We start from the raw sequence: 23,581 nt of genomic DNA, 5'->3' as shown, positions 1-23,581 counted from the left end.
ATTACTCCCACGAAGAGGGATCCTTCTCCTGGAGAGGCTTGAAAGACTGCACATATCTTCTCAAGCCCAGTTTTAGATGAACTGGGAAGGAGGCTAGGGTCAGATATACCATCCCCCATTTTCCAGCTGGCAAAAAGGTGAAGCTCAGTAAAGCTAAGTGACATGCCCAGCTTTCTAAAGCAAGATTAACGACAGAAGACTCAAAAGAACCCAAATTCCTTGACTCCAAAAACTAACTACTAGCCACTACAATTCACTCGATCATCTGAGGATAACAAACTGCAGATAATCCACACCTTCTGGACCCTTACATGCACACGCTCTCAAACACGCATACACAAGTGCACACATACACACAAACATTGTGTCTCCCCCCCCCCCCATCCTTTTTTTCCTTCCCCATCAGGCCTGCATCCCTATCCAATGGTACTAAAGCACCACTACTATTAGATCGCAAGGGAGGCGGGCGGGGGCGGGCGGGGGGAGTCTTGGGGGATGGGCTCAGCTAGCAGTAGCGGCAGCTACCGGGAGCACTGCTGGGGGAAAGAGGAACGAGTAGAGGAGGTGGGTTTGCTCTCTACCTGTACGTTAAACCCACACAGTACAATTCTGAATACGCTGTAATTCCCCTCTCATTAAAATGATACTGCTCAGTTACTGAGCTGAAAAGCAAGAATGTGTACTACTATTTACCACTGAACAATCCTCATCTAAGTCTTTTTGGACAGCTGCAGGGTGCACCTCTATCATGTGCAGTGTGTTTTTTTTGTTTGTTTTAAGCCATGATGATAGCATAATTTGTACCATGCAGTATTGTTTTCCTGGCTACTATGATCTGTAATCCAACTCCTTGACGGCTGTTAATAGCTGCCATTAAAGAACTGAGACACGGAATCGGTCTAATCCTTCTGGTGGCTAAATTAAGAAGAAATAAAATTGCCCTTTTCAATGCCTATAAATAGGCTTTTCACTTTGCCCCACAGATATTACTATTCATCATGACCAACTGATGACACGATACCAGATTAGGAATGGAAGTCTACCACTGGGATGTTAAAGAAATAACTCAACTTCCCTTGCCATAATAGCAAGGCAGACTAGATCACGTTCTTAATTCCTTTCCCTCCATATAATTTTCTTAGGAGATCTCTCATCTGTAGAAACCGAATTCTAGCCTCAGTCCAAAACAGGCAGAGGAGAACAAATTTATGACATTCGTTGAGGGTTAAGGATATAAGGGGTATTATATCTTCCCCCGTCTCCCTACCTAAGACAAAGAGGGCAAGATTTCCATCCTAGCTGAGAAAGGTGTATGAAACCAGGGAATGGCTCACCAGGCTTTAGCATCAAGGGGAAAGTGGAGGCTGAGCCTTGACCACCCTGACAAAGCCCAGCACTTTGCCCCAGTCCTGCCCTCTGCTAGGTAAGCAGCTGCAATCAATCAGCTCAGAGGCATCTCACCACCCCCCGACTTTTTTTTGGCCCCTCCTGATTCAGTAATCTGGTAGCCATGGAGACAAAAAGCATCCGGCAGCTGTCAGGCAAGGATCCTGCTCGGGGGATACGGAGGCTGCCGGTTGGGTCAAACGAGAATGGCTTGCCCAGTCCAAGAATCACGGCCTCCAAACAGGCTGAGTACCTAAATGGCATGCCATCTTCACGGGCGCCAGCTCCTTTTACTGAGTAACCCTGCCCAGGGTTACGGTGGGGCTGGTTTGAACCAAGTTACTGTGGTTACTTAACTATGCACTCTTCCGTATCGTATCAGCTCCCTGCAGAAAAGCATCGGGAGGGGATGGAATTATACATCGGGAGGGGATGGAATTATTCTGCGGGCTAGGCACGTTAAACTGCCTGCTTCTTACTCTTTCCTGACAGGGGCCCACCAGTCCAGAGTCAGGATCCGGAGAGGGCCGTTCTGGTGAAAAAACGGAAATTAGCCCCACCAGAAGAGCCAGCCAGTGACTCAAAGATAAGTGGAGAGTGATAGCTCTCTCGACAGGCTCCTCTTCTTGAGGAATCGTCGGCTAGATTCAGATCTGTAGAATGACCGCCAGCTACAAGGAAGGTCACGCACGGCAACTGAATAAGGTGAAATGTATTCCTCTGCACACGTCCTCGCCCACCCCTCAGTCCCCTGGAGAGCACGGTTTCTTGGCGATTAACAAAAGCCACTTCTGGATGGGTAGACGGGGGTCTACTGAGCAGCAATTCTGTCCCCTTGCCTTAGACGACGACTCTAAAAATACCCCGCCGGGGGTCGGGGGGCTACATTTCGGAGTGACAGCGGGTCTCCCTCGTCGGGACAGCCCCGCAAACCCTAAGGGTGAGAAAAGACTCCAAAAAGCAGAAGGGGACCCCTCGTCCTGCCCGACCCGGGTGGTGGGTGTTGGAGGGGGGGGCGAGAGGGGCCGGTTCGGTGCCGGGCAGCGCACCGAGTCAGTCGATCGTATTTATTGAGCACTTACTGTGTGCAGAGCACTGCACTAGGCACTTGGGAGAGTACAATATAACAATAAACAGACACATTCCCAAGCACGTTGGAATCGCGGCCAGTGGCCCCGAGACGATAACTAATCCTCATAAACCGAATCGCCCCCTCACTCATCCAAAACAGGGCTCCGCCGATCGGTTGGAGACGCGTGTTTTCCTTGTTGTTAGTTTTCCAATAAACCACCTCCTCCTCCTCCTCCTCCTGCAGGGAATTAGCCCAGAGAAAAAGGAAGCCGGCTTCCCCCTGCGCTCCCCGCCAAACACATACCCAGGCACACATTCACACACAGGGGAGCATGCATAGGGACACACAAGCATGCACACCGGTGCACACACAAAGGGAGGCACGAAGTGGTCCCCCCGTCCCCCCCAACCCCGCCTCAGGCCAATTCCCCGGAGCAGCTGGGGACCTGGGCGGCAGCTGGTTTCTGCAAGGAGACTGCGGCTTTCCAGGGGGCAGCCCCCCACGGACCACCCCCAGGGGACAGGTCCCCTCTCCCTCCCGGCACCGGCTGCACCCGCCCCGTCATCCATCCCCGGCCCGGAGGATGTGCCGCGGAGAGTGGGGTAGGGCCGGGGAGGAGCCGGGAAGCTGGTGAAGGGGATCGGGGGATCCTCTGGATACATTCCCAACGCCCAGCCTTCCCCTAATGACCTCCAGGCCAAAGCACGCCCCGGACACCCCCGGGGAGGCGGACGACGACAGCACGCTGCCAGCTCAATGCCAAAGGAGGAGGACGACGATGCGTTTTACTTACAAGAAGATTCAGTGCCAAACATGGCTGGTCCCAGATGCTGCTATTAAAAAAAAAAAAAAAAAGACGAAGAAGAAGAAAGGGGTGGGCAAAAAGAGGGGAGGGGGCGTGTGCGAGAGCGGTGATGAGCCGGCCACGCAGACGAGGGCGAGGGTCATGAAGCCATACAATGCAGACCATACAGGATCTGCCAGCCAGAAGCCCCTCTTGCAAGCTTCGATTTTTCCCAGGGAACTGAGAAGCATAGGTCTCCTGGCAGAAGCACACACGCTCCCCTCCCTCCAAAAAAAAAAAATAGGAGAGAAAACCGGGAGCCGCTATTTTAAATCCGGTAGGAGAGGGAAGGCCAGTGCGCGTCTTAGGCGATGCACGGATCAGAAATAGGTGGCAGCAGCAGCAGCAGCAGCAGCAGCAGCAGCAGCAGCAGCAGCAGCAGCAGCAGCAGGAGGCAAGAGCAGTAGCGGAGCAGCTGCCAGCAGACAGATACTGCAGTCTCCACAAGCCCTGCTCTTTCGGAAAGACAATAGCAGAGCTTAGGCCCACACTGGATGACGTCAGGGCCACTGCAAAGACTGACCGCTGCTCCTAACCAGAGGCTCCGAGGGGGCTTCTATGGAGCCTGACAATTCAGCGGGGATTTCCTTTGTCCCAGAACGCCCAAGACAAAGAGCCAGACGTATATTTCCCTCTCCGGCTCAAGGCTCCACCCTCTGCGACCAGTCACCAAAACAGTCCGGGGACTGATCTCTGACCGGGCCCTCTGTAGCAGCTCGGCAGGATCAAAGGGCTTTTCCTTGCAGATCAATCGTGTGGAATTAGAAACCCGATGTGGGCCATTTTTCAGAAGAAGGCAAGAAAGTATTAAAGAAAAAAAAGTTTCCTCGAATCGCTTCAACCTCGTACGGTGACCCGGTTGGCGATCAGAGATTATATACATATGCCACTTATGAATAAATTATTCTAGGCTTTTTGCGGCGCGGTAGTAATTACAGTGTTCCTCCTACAAATGACGCAATCTTGGGAGAGAAACTTGCCACCGAGAAAAATTTTGTACCATTTCTAAGAGAAAGATGCAGAGCCACCACTCTAACCCCCCCCGAGGCTCCCACCAAGTTATTTTCCAAGTGTGCATATTTTAGTTGTGGGTTCAGGCCATTTGCTTGAGAATTACCATTTTCATGAACGATGTGGCACAGACATCCGATAACACAGTCATACTGTATTTTATTGTGAATCCGCGCATACGCTTTCTGTGAGCTTACTCGGACCCAAAGATAATAACGGGACACAAAAAGCTAATTCCTCGAGAGCCAGGTAAAACCCCTTGACCGGTAGTTACGAGGAGGACTCGGAAGGGGCAAAGAGCATAATGCCGCTAATCGGGCCCGGACTGTACGCTACCTGCACTGTTTCAGAATAAAGTCCTTTCGAAGAAGTAAAGGTTACAGTATCCATTATTTAAAGACGTGAAGAGAACTCACGCTTTATACATTCACAATGCTTCTTTTGAAGCTTACTGTCCTAATTTGATTTCTGAAGCACAAACATTTGTGTTTTCAAAAAAAGAAAACTCCGGAAAGGGTGTGAGTGGGTTTTTTCTGGATATTTCCTAACAAAATCATTTCACGACAATCACTGTCCTTTTAAGCTGTCATCACTCCAACCAGATTGCGCAGAAGGTGGATTTGACCTTAGATTGAGGTTTGAGTTCCTTTCAGGAATGCTCCAGATGTGAAGGATACTGTGATGGCTGCGATCCTGAGGCTCACCCTCACGGCTCCGCATCTAAGGGAATCAGGACTCTCTCCCGATGCTGTTTGGCCTGGGGAGATCTCGGGGGAAGAGGATGAGAAGCCTTTCACGTGCCACCCGGCCACACGATTGGTGGTGTACTCCTCCCCCGCGGGACATCGCGGCGGGCTCCCCCAGTCTAATCTTCTCATTGTGCCTCGTTCTTGCCTGTCCCACCATCGACCCCTGACCCACATCCGACCTGTGGCCTGGAATGCCCTCCCTCCTCAAATCTGCCAATCACGCTCCCCCCTTCAGAGTCCTACTGAAAGCTCACCTCCTCCAGGAGGCCTTCCCAGACTAAGCCCCTCTTTTCCTCTGTTCCCCCCTCCCCCCCATCGCCCCAATTCACTCCCTTTGCTCTACCCTCCTCCCCGCTCCACAGCGCTTGAGTATATGTACATATTTATAATAATTTATTTACATTAATGACGTGTATATATCTATGATTCTATTTTTTTATATTGATGCTACTGATGCCTCTTTACTTGTTTTCATGTCTGTCTCTCCCCTTCTAGACTGTGAGCCCATTGTGGGCAGGGATTGTCTCTATTTGTTGCTGAATTGCACTTTCCAAGCGCTTAGTAGAGTGTTGTGCACACAGTAACGTTCAATGAATATGACTGAATGAATGAATGAATCGAACTCATTCCTCTTCCCCGGGGCAGCTTGTCAATCTGATATTTAGGGGAAACCACAGAATTTATGGGCTTGTGGCTTACTGGGGGCCTGGGACTCCAAGACCCCTCACTTCTCTCCCTACCTCTGACAGCGTCAAGCCCCTCGATCACTCGGTTCCTGTTATACTACTAATTGCGTTATTTGGTAAGTGCTCGCTTTGGGCCAAGCACTGGGGTAGGTACGAGATAATCCAATCGGATATGGTGTGTCCCACGTGGGGCTCACAGTCTTAATCTCCATTTTATAGATGAGGGAACTGAGTGAAGCGACTTGCCCGGAGTCACAGAGCCAGGTAAGTGGCAGAGCCGCGATTAGAATCAGGTCCTCTGACTCCCAGGCCCGAGCTCTTTCCGCTAAGCCATGCCGCTTATCCGTGGAGAAAAAGCCGGTCGGCCCTGGGTGCCCCCGACTCATCAGTCTAGGCTTCCCTTCTGCTCTGCCCCCTTTCTTTCACTGTCCCTGGCACTGCTCCTTCTGCTTCTGGGCCCCCTCCCCAGGGTCCGGTTTGGCCGCTCTCCCTTCCCCAAGCTTCTCCTCTTCTCACTGCTCTCTCTCCTCTTCTCCCCTCCATGCTGGGCCCAACCCTCCTACCAATCACTGCCTGGGAGCCAACTAGCTCAACAGTGACCGCGACTGAGCAAACACCTACTTTATAGAGAGAAATAGTATACGGGCACAGAATCTGGTGCGTTGACCAAAAGAAGCACTATAAAGAATAACCTTATCTATCGATATTAGGATTAAGTTGTAAATGAATCATCTTTCTCATTCAAGTCACTAAATCCTGTTTGGGTCTACCTTTGCGACATCTCCAGAATCCACCGCTTACTCTCTCTCCAAACTGCTACTGCACTGATCCAAGCATTTACCCTATCCTCGCTGACTACCCTGCCTCCTGTCTCTCCCCACTCCGGTCCGTACTTCACTCTCTTGCCTAGATCATTCTTCTACAAAAACACTCAATCCATATCTCTCGGCTCCTCAAAAACTTCCAGGGGCTTCCCATCCACCTCTATCGATAGAAGTCCCTTACCATCAGCTTTAAGGCACTCGATCAGTTCACTCCCTCCTACCTCACCTTGCTGATCTCCTACTACGACACAGCCCACATTCCTCTAAACACCAACCAACTCACTGTAGCTTGATCTCATCTGTCTTGCCACCCTCAAGTTGTCCCTCTGGCCTGGGATTCCCTCCCTCTTCATATCCGACTGACCACCGTTCATCCCGTCTTTAAAGCCCTCCTAAAAATCACATCTACTCCAAGAGGCCTTCCCTGTCTAAGTCCTTATTTAAAAAACAAAAATGGTACTTGTTAGGCACTTACTACGTGCCAAGCATAGTTCTGAGCACTGGGGCGGATGCGAGTTAATAAGGTCGGGCCCAGTCCCTGTGTCACAAGGGGCCCTTTCTCTTAATCCCCATTTTACATATGAGGTAACTGAGAAGTTAAGCGACTTGCCAAGTGATGGAACCAGGATTAGAAACCAGGTCCTTCTGACTCTCAAATCTGGGCTCTAACCACTAGGCCATGCTGCTTCCCCAATTTCTCCTAATGGCTCCCCTTTCTGCGTTGCCTACATACTTGGGTCTGTACCCCTTAATCACTTTGATGCTCACCCCCCAAGCCCCTTAGGCACTTATGCATATATGCTTATTTTCTGCCATTTCCCTTTATCTGTAATTTATTTTAATGTCTGTCTCCTCTCTAGACTGTACCTTCCTAGTGGGCAGGGATGATGTCTATCAACTTTATTATACTGTTCTCTCCCAAGTGCGTATCATGGTGTTCTGGACACAGTGAGTCCTCGATAAACATCACAGATTGACTGATGACCATTCGGTGAAAACCATTTTAGGAAAGTTGCCTTTTATGTAACTAATCCCAATCACTGCTACAAACCCAGGTCCTCTGAGTTGCAGTGCTGTAGCCTGGTGGAAGGGGCTTACGGGGAATTTTAAAAATAAATATACCCCTGGATTTTAGGGGTGTCTAGGAGGTAAAAGGGGGCCCAGCCAGCCCTGCCCATCATCTCTGCTCCTCACCCAATATGTCTTTGTCTCAAAAACACAATGCCCTCATTCATATCCCCTGCTAAAGGGGCAGGTCACTGGACAGCTTATACATTTGTCTCAGTTACGACATGCACGGTTTCCCGTTTTATGTCGAAGATCACTTATCTTGGAACCATTCCATTTTGACCCCTAGTCAGCAAGATACTTTGGGTCACTGGCTTATTATCCTAGAAAGGTAATCTTGAATATATTTGATTGGATTTAGTAAGCACTTGTGAGCCCAGTATTACACTTTTTCCTGCCAGCTGAAAAACACAAGGCCAATGTTTTCCCCAACGGCAGAGATTCCGCTTCCACATATTCCTCAGGTCATAAAGTGGCATGGAAAGTAGAGAGCGACAGATTCCGGCCGAATGACGACAAAACGTATGTAACTCTTTAAGCAATTCCAATGGAAATATTGCATGGGCTCTTGGCACTGGTGAAATTAGGAATCTAGCTTCTGTGAGGAAGATATTCAATCTAGTTTATAGGAATTGCATCGCTTAAATGATGCTTAAGACTGCTTTACGGTAAATGTACGATTCCATTCTTCAAAAACTCTGAGTTATTCTAATTCTCTGCACCGTCAGGAAAATACTGTATCATTTGTGACAACTAATTTACTATTTTTGCTCAACTAGAGATGGTTCCATGAATAAAACAACAAAACTATATACCAAGAGACACACAGTTACACTCAGAGAATGTGCCGAAACACATTTCGGTTCTTTTCAAAGATGAACGACATTGTTGCCATTTTTACAGGAAGATATCAAGTCAATGATTCCAGGCTTTGCAAATATTAATCCTTAATGTGTCATTAAGTGGGCGCTATATACCAAGCACTGTGCTAAACGCTGGGGAAGATACAGCATAGCTTGACTGGACACAATCCCTGCTCAACTCCAGAGCTTACAATCTGAAAAAGCATGTATGGGTGTTCCTTTTCAGCCCCGTCCATAGGTTTCTACCAGGAGAAAAAAAAAGTTCAAAGTATAACTGGAAAACACCAAAGACACCAAAGCACTTATGTACACATTTTTATACTCGGTTGCTCCCCCAACCTGGAATTGTGTGTGTGTGTATATGTGTATGTCTGTCTTTCCCTCTACGTCTGGCAGAAATTCCAAAACCTGAAGCTTCCAGAACCCCACACCCCCAGCCCAAGTCTCTGCCTGCAGGCGGAAATGAGAGCAGTTCTTACAGCGAGACCTCTGGCCGTTGGCTGCAGGCTCGCCCGGCAGCAGTCCAAAGGGCAGGCAGCACCCGGGACCACCTGTGCCCAGGGCCAGCGTACCTTCCGTAATGAATTCAGTAGAAAACTCCATCTGGAGCCCAAGTGTACGGGGCAACCTCCCCTCAAGCCACCAACTGAGCAGAGACGCGTTCTCTGAATGGTTCCAGTTCATGTTCAGAGGCAAACAAGAGCACCGACCCAACCAAATGGCTTTAAGGCCACTGGTAGCCCCCTGTGCCCCCGAAAAGCTGGGGTCCTCTCCTACTTCTGTTCACTGACTCGTGAGGCAGACGCTACAGGCACCATAATAGCACGTGCAGATTCTGGGAAACTGCTTCCGTATCCACGAGAAGCAGCACGGTCCAGTGGGAAAAACACAGGCCTCGGAGTCAGAGGACCTGGATTCTAATATCAGGCTCCTCCTCTTGCCTGCTGTTTAACCTTGGGCGAGCCACTTCCCTGTACCTCAGTTACCTCATCTGGAAAATGGGGATTAAGACTGTGCGTCCACTTGGGACATGGAGTGTGTCCAACCTGATTATTTTCTATCAACCCCAGTGCTTAGTTAAATGCCTAGCATTTAGTAAGCGTTTAACGACTACCATAAAAAATAGTCCAACAGGTTTACCCTGGGTTAAGCCCCGCCTGGGTCTCCCCTGAGCAGGGAGGCTGAAGGCTGAAGGAGGAGAACTTTTCTTCTCTGAGGTTTGCAGGTTTCAACCAGGTGGTGGAGGTTTCCAGAGAGATTCTCTTGGGGGAGGAACTCTAAAAGCTAAGATTTCTAATGGGCCTCTAACCCTCCTTACTCCCCACTGGATGGGCGGGTTCAACTCCCCCTCGGTTTTCAGACAAAGCAACCACAGCACAGGAAAATTTTGCAATGAGACTCGGGCCCCACGGGGATCAGAGCTGGAGTTAACAGCTCCTGGATCCTGTTGCTCAATGGCTTGTGAGGCTTATCCCGGTGACAGATGGTCAATTGACCAGAAAGTAGGCCCACCTTACTCCAATTCCCACCAACCTATCTCCGCCATCTTATAGTTCTTCTAATCGTCACTCCACAGACATCCTTCTCCTATCTCCTCTTCTGCTCTGGCCCAGAGAAGCTGTTGTTACTGGACAGGAGAGATAGTTACCTGCCAGTAACGGGCAGAGAGTCTCCATTCCCCGGTATCTGCCATGGTAGCTTTACTATTACTGTATTTGTTAAAGTACTATAAGTCAAGCACTATTCTAAGCACTGGAGTAAATACAATGCTGCAGTCTGACCCTGGGAATCCCCTCACTCCTGGGCTCAGTGAGGGGTAGAAGAGCCCAATTCGACTCCCCTGCTTTTTATTCCTCTAACCACCACTTTTCCTCTGAAACAGGAAGGCTGAGGGTAGCCAGCCCCTAAACCGCTGAAAATTCTGGAGTCTTGTGGCCTGCAGGCTAGACCAGCTGTTATTTGGATCCCAAGGCTGTTCATACTGCTTTTGAAGTTTATTTCCTTGTAGGTTTTTTCTTTTTTTTGGGTTTTTTACTGTTTTTATTTTTTCCTTGTATTTCTCCCCACTCTTCTGTAATATGAATTTCATTTTTCCATTTGTGTGGTCTCCACTGCTTGAGGGCAGGGATGAGGCCTACTATTCTTTCCAATGTAATATTCAGAGTGCCTAAGGTGGTTCTCTGTCTGCTATAATGACCTTGATAAATGAGAGGAAGAAGGAGTTAAAGAAAATGAAATTGAAGACAACAAAGACGACAAGGACTAGAAGTGGAAGACCAAGATGACTGTAAGATGGAAGAACTTAGATTGAAAATGCCTTGAGGGCACAACCATATCATCTACTTTCATTTTATTCTCCCAAGTGCCCACTACAGTGTTTTACACACAATAGACACTCGGTAAATACTGTTACTTGATTGAAAATGGGTAAGAAAAGACAGAAACCACATCAAATGGAACAGAGGAAATGAATATATCCACACCCTATTTTAATGTCTGTCTCCCTTTCTAAACTGCAAGCTCCTTTTTATTAATGGTATTTGTTAAGCACTTACTCTTGGGTAGATACAAGCTAATCGGATTGGGCAAAGTCCCTGTCCCACGTGGGGCTCACAGTCTTAATCTTCATTTTCCAGATGAGGTAGCTGAGGCAGAGAGAAGTTCATTCCTTCATTCAGAAAAATGTATTTATTGGGCGCTTACTGTGGGCGGGGCACTGTACTAACCATTTGTGAAAGTACAATACAACAATACACGGTGACATTTCCTACCCACAATGAGCTTAGAGTCGATTACAGATATGTACATAACTTGCCCAAGGCCACACAGCAAACAAGTGACAGAATCAGGATTAGAACCCAGGTCCTTTTGACTCCTAAGCCTATCTATAGTAATAATAATAATGATGGTATTTGTTATGCGCTCTCTATAGGCAAAGCACTGTTCTATCCACTAGGCCATGTTGTTCCCAACCTACCCGAACTCAGTCTAATGCTTTTTAGCCTGATCACGCTAAATTGTAACAAGAAATTACTTTATTCTATCTTCCCAAGTTTTTTGCAAAATCATTTAATAAGCAGTCTATAAAACACAGAATTTGTGAAACCCTTTCAATGTGCCGCACATACACAGCCGTGATCTCTGTAGGTGGGAAGAATTGAAACATTAAAGATGAATGGGGCCCAAAGCCATCCACTCTAATTCTAATCTCTCTGAGTGCTCCTATCAGGGTTACTCCTAGTGGGATCTAAGACGAACCATCCAACTGACCCTCGCTCTCAGTTTGCCCATCTCCAACCCCTTGCTCACATCTTCAACGTGATTTAGTGGAAAGAGCCCGGGCTTCGGAGTCAGAGGTCGTGGCTTCTAATCCCGGCTCCGCCACTCGTCAGCTGGGTGACTTTGGGAAAGTCACTTAACTTCTCTGTGCCTCAGTTACCTCATCTGTAAAATGGGGTTTAAGACTGGAGCCCCATGTGGAGCAACCTGATAACCTTGTATCTACCCCAGTGCTTAGAACAGTGCTTTGCACATAGTAAGCACTTTACAAATACCATCATTATTATTATCCTCCTCCCCCTCCAAATCCACAGGCCTTCTTATCATCAAAGTCCTAAAAACTAACCTCCCCCAGGAAGTCTTTCCCAAATCTTCCACGTTTTAACCCTTCAGTCCCTACTTAACATTCATAATTACCTCTGTTTACTTACTCCATTTCATTTCTTTTTGCCGTTGTCGGTGGTAGCTATGCTTTTCTTCCTGCTCCCAGAATATGAATCACATCAGTCACAATGTGAAGCAGCGTGGCTCAGTGGAAAGAGGCTCAGTGGAAAGAGCACGGGCTTTGGAGTCAGAGTTCATGGGTTCGAATCCCGGCTCGGCCACTTGTCTGCTGTGTGACTTTGGGCAAGTCACTTAACTTCTCTGTGCCTCAGTTCCCTCATCTGTAAAATGGGGATTAAGACTGTGAGCCCCACGTGGGACAACCTGATTCCCCTGTGTCTACCCCAGTGCTTAGAACAGTGCTCGGCACATAGTAAGCGCTTAACAAATACCAACATTATTATTATTATTATTATTACAATGTTTACTGTGAGCAGAACACTATACCAAATGCTCGGGAGAGTATAAAATAACAGAATTGGAAACCTGTGTTCCCCGCTTACAAAAAGCTTACAGTCTTAGAGGAGACGGGCATTAAAATAAATTATGGATGTGTATACGTATACAACTTGCACCTATCATTAGACTGTAAGCTCCTTGAGAGCAGGACAGTATCTGTCACTGTTATTGTATGGTCCTAATAATAATGTTGGTATTTGTTAAGCGCTTACTATGTGCCGAGCACTGTTCTAAGCGCTGGGGTAGACACAGGGGAATCAGGTTGTCCCACGTGGGGCTCACAGTCTTAATCCCCATTTTACAGATGAGGGAACTGAGGCACCGAGAAGTTAAGTGACTTGCCCAAAGTCACACAGCTGGCAAGTGGCAGAGCCGGGGTTCGAACCCATGACCTCTGACTCCAAAGCCCGTGCTCTTTCCAGTGAGCCACGCTGCTCCTAAGCAGCTAATACAGTGCTTTGCCCACAACAGGCACTTAGTTCTTCTTTCGGAAGTGCTCAGCACAGTGTTCTGCATACAAGAAGTGCTCAGCACAGGGCACCATGAACAGTAAGTGCCCTGTATGCAACGCACACTCAGCACAATGCTCTGCATATAGAAGGGGATCAGCACAGTGCTCTGTATACAAGAGGTACTAGCACAGTGCTCTGCATATAGAAGGGGATCAGCACAGTGCACTGCATACAGGAGGTACTCAGCACAGTGCTCTGCATACAGGAGGTACTCAGCACAGTGCGGCATGAACAACAGATGGCTGGTTCAGTGCCCTGCACACAGAAGACACTCAACGAATGAATAAATTTGAGGCGGGAGGCTGTTCTTTGTACCAGATAAGGACTTCCGAGTGGCCACCAGAGGAGCTGAATACAGTGCTCCGCACAGTAGGCGCTCAATAAATACGATTGATTGACTGAGCTCCAAGGAGAGCTGTGAAGCAAACCCATAAGCAGATGACAGAAGGAGGAACAACTTGGGCAAAACCCAATCCGGAAAGACCGAACATCTTCGAGCCACACACAAAAGTGAAGATGGCCCTCAGACAACAGTCACCCCCTGGCGCTTCTAAGGAGTTACAGTGTGAGAAACATCATGGCCTAATGGATAGAGCATAGGCCTGGGAGTCAGAGGGATCTGGGTTCTAATCCTGGTTCCTTCACTTGTCTGCTGTGTGATCTTGGGTAAGCCACTTAACTTCTCTGTGCATCAGTTACCTCATCTGTAAAATGGGGATTAAGACTGTGCCCCAGGTGGAACATGGCCTGTGTCCAATCTAATCAGCTTTTATCTACCCCCCTCCCCCACCACCCCGGGCCTAATACAGTGCCCGGCACAGAGTACACGCTTAACAAATACCATGAAAAAGAAAAAAAGCATCTTGAAACAATCAACTTCAGCGACAAAGGGCAAATCACCTCCTAGGGGACGGCAATGTACTGTACTTTCTCCCAACGACTGACTGACAGTTGGCATCATCAGTGCGATTTATTGAGGGGGCAGGGGCACGTAGCACATGGCTACAAGCTGTATTATTCTGGTTTGAGAAGTCTCATGCTTTCCTTCTGGCCCGGCCAGAGATGGTCAGTCATCGATCCCTTCCCCTCTGTCCCAGAGAGGCGGGCGGTCGGGCAGAAAGGATGACGCGCAATCGTCTGTCCCTCGTGCCTTGGATGGAAGCCTCACTGGGCAAGTCTTGGGGTTCTACTGCCTGTCGGCCATTCTGAGGAACAAGAACCCTCTGGAGAAACGGTCTGAACAGATGTCCCCAGGGATCCGGAGTGTTGCCTTGGAAAACTGCATATCCTAACTCAACAACTCCACCCAGACGGGGTCCGTCGGATTCCGGGGGGGGAACCGGAGACTAGCCGGCCCCCTGCCGTGGCTGTGAATAAAATGATCGACGGGATCAAATGGACCCGGGGATGTTCCCTCCGCCACCCCATCCTACCCAATCCAAGACCAGGATATTTAATTTCCCTGTGAAGTAGGAAGGATTCTTGTTGGAACACTTTCATTCTCCAAATGTTCTCAAATCTTCATTCTCGTTCTCGGATGATAGAGAAGCAGGATGGTAGAGTGGATAGAGCATGGGCCTGGGAGTTACAAGGACATGGGCTCTAATCCCGTCGCCACCATTTGTCTGCTCTGTGACCTAGGGCAAGTCATTTCACTTCTCTGTGCCTCAGTTACCTTATCTGTAAAATGGGAATTGAAACTAAGGGCCCCACGTGAGACAGAGACTGTATCCAATCCAGTTTGCCTGACTCCAACCCAAAGCTTAGTACGACGCCTGTCACACAGTAACTGCTTATCAATTACCATTTACTATTATTAATATTATTATTATTCAAGGCAGATGGCTTAGGACCTCAGATTTGGGCAAGGGGCTTTTTTTGTGTTGGGGATCCATCCAGCCGCTGTCCTTTCTTGAAGAGTTGGGGGGGCCGGGGGGGGAGCGGCACCCCTACCCGAGGTCTGTGGTTGGGCCCCCCCCAACATGAAACCGGGATCTGGCCTAGCTCTGAGATTGCCCAGGCATGACAAGGTCATGGATCAATGCACGGGTATGCCTGGGAGCTCAATAGGCCCGTAACGTTCCTGTTCTTACCCCCGGGACAAAAGGTCCCCGTGATGTCAGCAAATACTGAAGGGGGGTGAAGGCAGGGAGAGGAGAGTAGACAGGGAGCAGGCCTGAATGTGGAAGCTACCCCACAGTCCCAAGGGGCCAATTCTCCCCTTCACAAAAGAAGAAAGGGTTGGAGCCCAGGTGTTCCCCGGCCCCCACGATCCTCCTGACTCCTTCTGCCACTGCCAGGAGAGAAGAGACAATGAGTCCTTCTAGGTGTGGACAGGAGAAAAACCTGTCCTTTATCCTCCCGTCGCAATCGGGTTCCAAATACCAAGGAGGACCCCAAGGAGGGTGAGATGGGGGGTTAAGGGCAGGGAGGTCAGTGGGAATGAAGGGCGCACGGAGCTGCCACACCCCCCACCCCCCATCACACACACACTCCAACCCACGCCAGGGCTTCTGCTGAGGGAAAGGGAACCTCCTCCCACCCAGCACAAAGGAGAGCTGGAGGACCGGCAAGACTTTTCCATATGTGCGCTCGCCTCCTCGGGGATGGAAAATCAGGCCAGAGAAACAAATTTTAAATCCATGAGACAGAGAGAGACTATCATAACGCCCCTTGCCAGGGCCAGTCAATACCCTCGATCTAAGTCCGTCGTTGGTAGAGTTTCCACTGGACCCCTGGGATGGAAAAGGCCATCTCCCATCCCAGGGGAGCATGGATTATCTATCTGGGCCACGGAGGCCTCACGACATTATAAACCTCACGCTGAACTAAGAGTCCTCAAAGGGCAAAGTAGATTCTGGAAAATGCATCCTAAGGAGATGGCCCAGCCTGGAGACTTAAGCCGTGGTGACTTTCGGGACAGCACATTAAAGCACAACCCCAATCTATCAATCGTTCACTTGAGCACTTACTGTGGGCAGAGCATTGCACTAAGCACTTGGGAGAGTCCCTCAGAGGTGGCGGACATGACCCCTGCCCTCCTTAAAATAGTCTGTCGACTTGCTTCTTGAGTTCCGGATGGACAGGGAATGTGCCCACAAACTCTGTGGTATCATACTCTCCCAAGCGCTTAGGACAGTGCTGTGCACATTCAGTACTCACACTCAAACGCTCAATAAATACCACTGACTAATTGAGACCGAGAGACGCTCAAGGCAAGGTTTTCTTCAGATGGTTGGCCACCTACGTTAAACCTACACTGGCATATCCAAAAACCCTTCCGCAAGGATAAAAGCAAATTGGGCCTAGAGTGTTTGAATGACAACTCTCACCAGAAAACCCCCAGGTCATCACACAATGCAGGGATCTTGACTGCCATTTCCCCCAACCACACACACAGGAACGATCTCCAAATTCCAACTTCTTCTTCTAAGGCACCTGTCTCTTCTTTATGACTTTGGATCATATTTCTAATTCAGATTCTCTCCCGATACCTTTGTTTTGTAAAGTACCGGAAGTGCTGCACTTGCTGTTTGGTCCTTTTTGTTTGGAATAACGAAGGGTAACAGTTCAGTTCTTAGCAAGGAGACTGGCATAAAAGCAATAGTGCACAACCGATTTTTCTATGTGGTTTTGTGAGCCAATGCTAGAGGCAAATTTATCGGAAATGATCAGTGAGTTTGCTCTATTTGCCTGTGTTAAGGAGGTCAGCTCTTTCCTGTCCTTACAGCACCCCACCTGCAAGACCGACGGAGAAAGGCCCATCGGTTAACTAAGATGCCGGGTTAATCCTCAGGCCTTGATAGAAAAAAAAAAAACCAGTCAGCAGGGCTTGGAGATGTTAAGAGTTAAAACAGCCCCATTTCTCCTTGATAGAGGCTTAGGTAGAACAGAAGAGAAAGAATGCTGAAAAATGCTAGTTATCTAACCCAAGTTCACTTGCACATTCTTCCCATTTTCAGAAAAGAAAGAGTATCTCTCCAAATTCGGCTACCCCTGGACTATTTTGTTCCCGGCTAGCACGTGGCCAAAAGCAGCATTGCCTGATGGTTAGAGCCCAGGCCAGAGAGAAAGACCTGTGTTCTAATCCTTACTCCCCAACTTCTCTCCTGTGTGACCCTGGGCAAGTCACTTTATATCTCCGCGCCTCAGTTACCTCATCTGTAAAATGGGGATTAAGACTGTGAACTTCATGTGGGACATGGACTATATCCAAGCTGGTTACCCTGTATTTACCCCAGCACTTAGAACAGTGTCTGGCACATAGTAAACGTTTAACAAATCCCTCTAGACTGTGAGCTCATTTTGTGCAGGAATGTGTCAGTTTGCTGTTATACTGTACTTTCCCAAGTGCTTAATTCAGTGCTTTGCAGATAGTAAGTGCCCCATAAGTATAATTGAATGAACAAATACCACTGGAAAAAAAAGGATGTAGTTTACTAATATTGATTTGGTTACCTCAGAAGGGTGAAGACCTAGAAAAAAGGGCTGAAATGACCCGCCAGAATAAAGTCCAATAACACAGCACTGCCACTCCCAAGGCTGGGAGGCTGGAACTATAATAATAATTATAATAATAATAATACTTGTTCAGCATTTCCTATGTGCCAGGCACTGTACTAAGGGCTGGGGTAGATATTAAGATATTCAGGTCAGACACAGTCCCAGTCCCACAGAGGGCTCACGGTCTTTGTCTCCATTTTACAGAGGAGGTAACTGAGGCACAGAGAAGTTAAGTGACTTGGCCAAGGTCAAGAAGCAGACAAGTAGCGAAGCTGAGATTAGAACCCAGGTCCCCCGACCTCCCAGGCCTGTGCTCTTTCCACTAGGCCACACTGCTCCGTCCTCTGCCTCTCAATGTCTCCGGCAGTCACAGTCTAGGGCTGAACTGAGTTAGCCCAGCTGTCCGGTAACACAAACCGTCCGTTAGACGGAAGCCTGGGTCCAGAGTCAAGGACTCCAGAGAGCTGCCTGTCAGCGGGAAGATGTGGGCCATCAGGATAGAAGGGAATAAATGAGAGCTCTCCATTTCACTTTGGGCTGGGCAGGCGTGGCTTAACTAGACACCCATCTGTCCGATTTATGTTTAGTCTGGCCCCTCTTACGGCCCAAGGGGCTCTGTCCTTGAACTGGTATTTTCAGTATTTCAAACTGTTTTGCCTAGAGGCAAAGGAGCAGAGAAAGCCGATTATGAGAAATGAGCCTATCACCTGGGTAGCGTTTGGCTCTCAGCCTCGTGCCCCTCAGCCAGAGAAAAAAAGCACGCCCACCTCTCTAGTGTGAACGATAACATCACGCCCCCCCCCCCCACCACCCTGGGCTTGGACCAGACAGCCTGCGTCCAACCAAGTTTCGGTCCAGTCCTGAGTCTCCCCAGAGACCGTGAACAAGGTTTCCCAGGGTGCTCGGGCTGACCAGCTGTCTAAATTCACCCCCACACGCAATGGACTCCAAACACTCCCAATATCGCAGCAGTCAAACCCTCCTCTGCCCCTCGCCGGGCCGCGGTAAGCAACTAACGGGCTGAGAAGAGAGTGAGTACTTAAACTTTAACTTTACCTGAATATTCCATAACGTGGCGCTGGCTCAGAACCTCGGAGTCTGTCGAGGGTGTCCAGCTCTGTCAGACACTGACTGGAACGGTTTCGCTGGTCGGCCAGGCTGCTTTAGGAGAAGTTTTCTGACATGTGACATTAAGCATAAGCGTGACGCTGCTTATCTCTAGAGTCAGGCGGTGGCCCTCGTATCCTTTCCTTAGAAGGGTCTTTTATTTATTTATTTTTTTAAGTCCTGGTTTGTGATTCTACGAATGACTACCCGTCCCTTAAAATAGCCTCTTCTGCAAACAGGACTCTGTCAGACCTACAGCGTGGGCTCAGAGAAGCAAGGCAACCAAGTCCCGTGGATTTCCCCCATAATGAAGTGACAGGCAGACCCACAGGGTGCTTCCCCTCGGGTGGCTGGTGGGGGCCGAGAAGATCCCACAAACTGGGGGAACCACCCACCAGGACCCAGGTGCTGTTTGGCCTCTGGTTTCCAGCCAATTGGCACCCGAATAATGGGGGCTCCCCACCTCCTCCCCCTTCCCTCCCCCAACTCCCCTTCCCCCACCTCCGGCTCCCTCCTCCTTCCCCCATTATATCGATGCCTATTTACTTGTTTTGATGTCTATCTCCCCCATCTGGACTGTAAGCCCTATGTGGGCAGGGACTGCCTCTCTTTATTGCTGAATTGGACTTTCCAAGCACTTAGTACAATGCTCTGCACCCAGTAAGCGCTCAATAAATACGATTGATTGATCCGAGTCACATTCACCGTGAGTCCCCAGACCGTCATTCTTTCCACAGGATGACATAGGGCCACCACGGCCCCCCAGGCTGGCAGCTCTGATGTGGACGCCCAGCCACGTGACCCGTCTGGCCCAGGGCCACCCCAGCCCAGAACATCAGCACCACGGGGAGCCCATCTGGAGCGACAGTAGCAACTGGGGACCCTCCCCACCCCCAACCTGTGGGCCACTGCCCATTTGGGGAAACACAGGAGATTGGCTGAGCCATTTCCCAGGCCGCGCTCTGTCAAACACAGTTAGAAGGGGTCACCGCTCCTGTAGCCCAATGGTTGGTTGGTTTGGCTTGGAGAGAGAAGCAGCGTGGCCTAGATCACAGACCTGAGAGTCAGAAGGACCTGGGTTTTAACCCCGGTTCTGCCACCTGTCTGCTGTGGGACCTGGGGCAAGTCATTTCACTTCTCTGTGCCTCAGTTCCCTCATCTGTAAAACAGGGATTAAGACTGGGAAGCCCCATGTGGGACAGGGATTGTGTCCAACCTGATTACCTTGTATCTAGCCCAGCACTTAGTATGGTGCCTGGCACACAGTAAGCGCTTAACAAATAGCATTAAGGGGATGTTTTGTGTTGTTTTGGGGTTTTTTTTTCCTATTTCCCTCTTGGCCAACCAACAGAAGAGCCTCTCCAAATGGGCTTCGAGCTAATTAAAGTGTTTTCAGGGCCCCGAAGCGCACGGCTGTTAGCACTCATTAGGCCTCTCATTAGGGCACGGAGAACGGCAGTCCACACAGCCAGGCGCCCGCGTTACCACTCAGCAGACCTTGGCCGTGTTTTTATAAAACAAACGTCCCCGCCGCACTCGGTCGGGCCTCCCCCAACCCGCCCTTCCCCTCCACCCCCACCCACCCTTGCCCGCTTCATCCCGGGGGGGCCGGATCGGGTTACACCATCTGCCCCTTGGCTAAGAGTTAACAGTCAAAAGCTGTTAATTCCCGTCAGCTTCACCTGTCACTGTGGCTGAAAAGCCCCACCTCCCTTCTTGGGGCACCGTGCCCCTCTAGCTTTTTTTTTCTTTATGGTATTTGTTCAGCACTTACTAATCATACGGGGGGGGTGAGGGCGTTTTCCAGGAGCTATGAGATCTCCCCAGGGGCCGAGATGGAGACATAGCCAAAACACGGCCAGCTTTGTCATTTTCCCCATTTTTATAAGAACGATGACTCATCCTGACCAGCCACTCCATTTCTACCTGCTTACCAACGTCGGTGTGCCGTGGGCCACCAGCCGGCCCTCAGACCCAACCCAGGTGACATCTGTATCAGAGATGTCCCACCTATTTCAGCTCATCACTGGCAGCTAATTTTTAGAAATCCTCAAGAATGCGGTCCTGGGTCGTCATCCCCCCCCACCCACCCCCCCACCCCCACAACACACACAGACCTATGTTTCAGTGGCAACAGTTTTGAGAAAACAGTCCTGAACAATTGTAAACCACAGAGTGCCAGAACTACCAAGCACAGCTGGATATTTTGAGGTATACAGAAGCACACCCATGCTGTCAAAATAGGTGCCACGTGATCACCAATTCAGATTGTCAAATGTTAAACTAGAGGCATCAGTCTCAAAGAGACTACTGGATGATCCTAGGTTTCAATTGAGACTCATTTCACTATTAGAAACACGGGGGAAGAGTCTCATGCCTGGAAAGGAAAAAATAAGACAGCTCCATTAAATCTGGTCTAACTCCATTCCCCTTCTAGACTGTAAGCACCTTTTTTTAAAAAATGTACTGTACTAAGCGTTGGGTTGGATACAAGATGATCAGATTGGAATCAGTCCATGGCCCACATGGGGCTCAAAGTCAATCCCCATTTTACCAGTGAGGGAACTGAAGCACAGAGAGGCTAAATGACTGGGACAATGAGAAGCAGCATGGTTTAGTGGAAGAAGAGCATGGGCTTGGGAGTCTGAGGTCGTGGGTTCTAATTCCAGCTCCGCTACTTGTCTGCGGTGTGACTTTGGGCAAGTCACTTAACTTCTCTGTGCCTCAATTACCTCATCTGTAAAAATGGGGATTAAGACTGTGAGCTCCACGTGGGACAACCTGATTACCTGGTATCTATCCTAGTGCTTAGAACACTGCTTGCCACATAGTAAGCACTTAAATACCATTATTATTATTAAGTAGCAGAGCCGGGCTTAGAACCCAGTTCCTCTTACTCCCAAGCTCTTTCCACTAGGCCACGCTGCTTCTCTCTTTGTGGGCAGGGAATGTGTCTACCCACTCTTCTCCTAAATGATTAGTACAGTGCCTTGCACACTAAGAGCTCAGAAAGTACCACTGCTTGATTGATATACCAGGGTCCTTCAGACTGACCCTAATTGGCATTGTGATAAAGACAATCCTTTACTCCACTGCAGTTTTTGAAGAGAAGAGTTGAGCAGTGGGGGACAGGAAGAAGCAATGGAGGGAGGGTGGGAAATGGACACACCAAGAGATCGGGTGAGGGAAAGAGGACAAAAGGGGCAAACAGAGGAGTGAGGTGAGGAGAGGGACAGGAAGGGTGCAAAAGAGAAATGCTGATAAGATTAGGGTATGAGGAGGGAGAAAGCATAGACGAGAGAGGGGCAGAAGAGTCTGGAACAGACAGGGAGAGGAAGACAGAGGTGGAGAAATGCTAAGATCTCTGTTGGCACAGAATCTAGGATTATTTACAAATGACTGTCAACTAATGCTGAGAGGGACACTGCTGCATTCTGAGCATCCATCATGTAGCTAGCACCGTGACAGAAGCTTCAAACCTTCCCCTAATGGCTGGCTGGTCTCCTCCCTCACTGTCTCTATCTCTCCCGCTGAAGGACCACCAAGTGCCCATTTCCCCTTAAATCTCAGTATGAAGAGGAGATCATTTCACAGCAAGATGAGATCAATATTCACACACAGATGAACTCGTTGTGGGGTGGGAGGAAGAGGAAGGGTAGCATCCTTCATCAAGGCTGGTCCAATTCGGAGGGCTGGGAGAAATCTGGAAGACCATCCCTCTCATTCCACCTATGCCGGGCCCCTCCGGGCTCCAACCGAAGAGGATTGATCCAATTGCTCAAAGAGTTGCAGAGAGAGCAAGCTTCTCCAACCTCCCCTAGAAATCAAATCCACTATGGAACCCACTCTGGTCAAGGTCCTTCTTTCCCGTGCAGTGAACCGAAATTCGGTGCTGACGATCCAGCTACGCTCCCTCCCTCCGTGAAGATGGAACATGGCTGGTCACCGGCCTTCTTACCGATTGGTATAAAGCCTGAGGCTTCTTCTCCTGGGGGAAGGTTGGAGGGACTTAAACCCTCAGAGGATCTATCTGCTGCAAACTGAGGCTCTTTCAAGCAGGGGAAAAACCATCTCTCTGTGCCCACAGGGCCATGTGCACTGAATCTGCCGCTCAAGGGGTGCCCCATTCTCTCCTAGAGACACACAGGACCATCTGGAGACGGGGACCGGCAGGGGTGCCCATTTTACCGCCTACCCATCCCTTCAAAAAAGGCGCTTCCAGTCCGCCGCCTAAGGACTGTTTCAGATCCATTATGAAAAGGTCAGAGAGATTGAGCCTCCCTAAGGGACTCCTGCCACCCACACAGTGACCCTGGATGCAGACACAGACCTGCCCTCCACCTCCTCCTCTTCCAAGGGCAGAATCAGTGCAAGGGTACAGCTCGGGCCTGTCTGGAATCCTTTCCCCTTGACCCGGAGAATTCTGAGATGGCAAAGATGATGGCAGGGGCCTGGGAGGGTGGGATCGAGCCTCAGTCCCCTCCCTCCGGGATCAGACACCCCAACTCCTCTGTCCTCCAAGGTTAGTTTTCCGACCATTCAATCCCCTCAGCGATAGTCCCCCTCTGACGTCTTCACCAGCTCCACTCGACCTGGAGAAGCAGATGGGGGACTCCAAGTCCCTCCCACAAATGTCAAGCTGGCTAAGCTGGAACGTGTGCCAATAGCCCAGGACCACGGCTTCCTGACCTCTCGGCTTCTACTTTCCTGGGAGAACGAGGATTCCCCACTTCCCAGCCATGTTTGTTCCACTGCTTCAAAATCTACTGTGAGTTCTGCCTTTAAGAGTCTCTTGGCAGCTCGCCACTGAAATTGGATTCTTCATCAAACGATT

The 23,581-nt window shown here is 49.5% G+C and overlaps 1 protein-coding gene across 6 annotated transcripts in view; it reads right to left on the bottom strand.

Annotated features, from left to right (window-relative positions):
- The window catches only part of ST7 (suppression of tumorigenicity 7), a 207,433-nt gene that overhangs the window by 162,259 nt on the left and 21,593 nt on the right, over positions 1-23,581 (bottom strand). Inside the window, exon 2 of one of the 6 annotated variants that reach the window (XM_029072643.2) lies at positions 18,697-18,798. The exons of 3 other annotated variants lie outside the window; for them this stretch is intronic. In XM_029072643.2, coding sequence (XP_028928476.1) covers positions 18,697-18,709 — 13 coding nt within the window. In that variant the 5' untranslated portion in view covers positions 18,710-18,798. Of the gene's footprint in view, positions 1-3,251; positions 3,310-18,696; positions 18,802-23,581 lie in introns of those variants that run through there. 2 more of the 6 variants (XM_039913196.1, XM_029072647.1) reach the window with 2 other exon arrangements.

This window comes from Ornithorhynchus anatinus, chromosome 10 (assembly GCF_004115215.2).
Source record: "Ornithorhynchus anatinus isolate Pmale09 chromosome 10, mOrnAna1.pri.v4, whole genome shotgun sequence".
NCBI lineage: Eukaryota > Metazoa > Chordata > Mammalia > Monotremata > Ornithorhynchidae > Ornithorhynchus > Ornithorhynchus anatinus.
The sequence above is the reverse complement of the archived record's forward strand: the minus strand, read 5'-3'. Positions and strand labels throughout refer to the sequence as shown.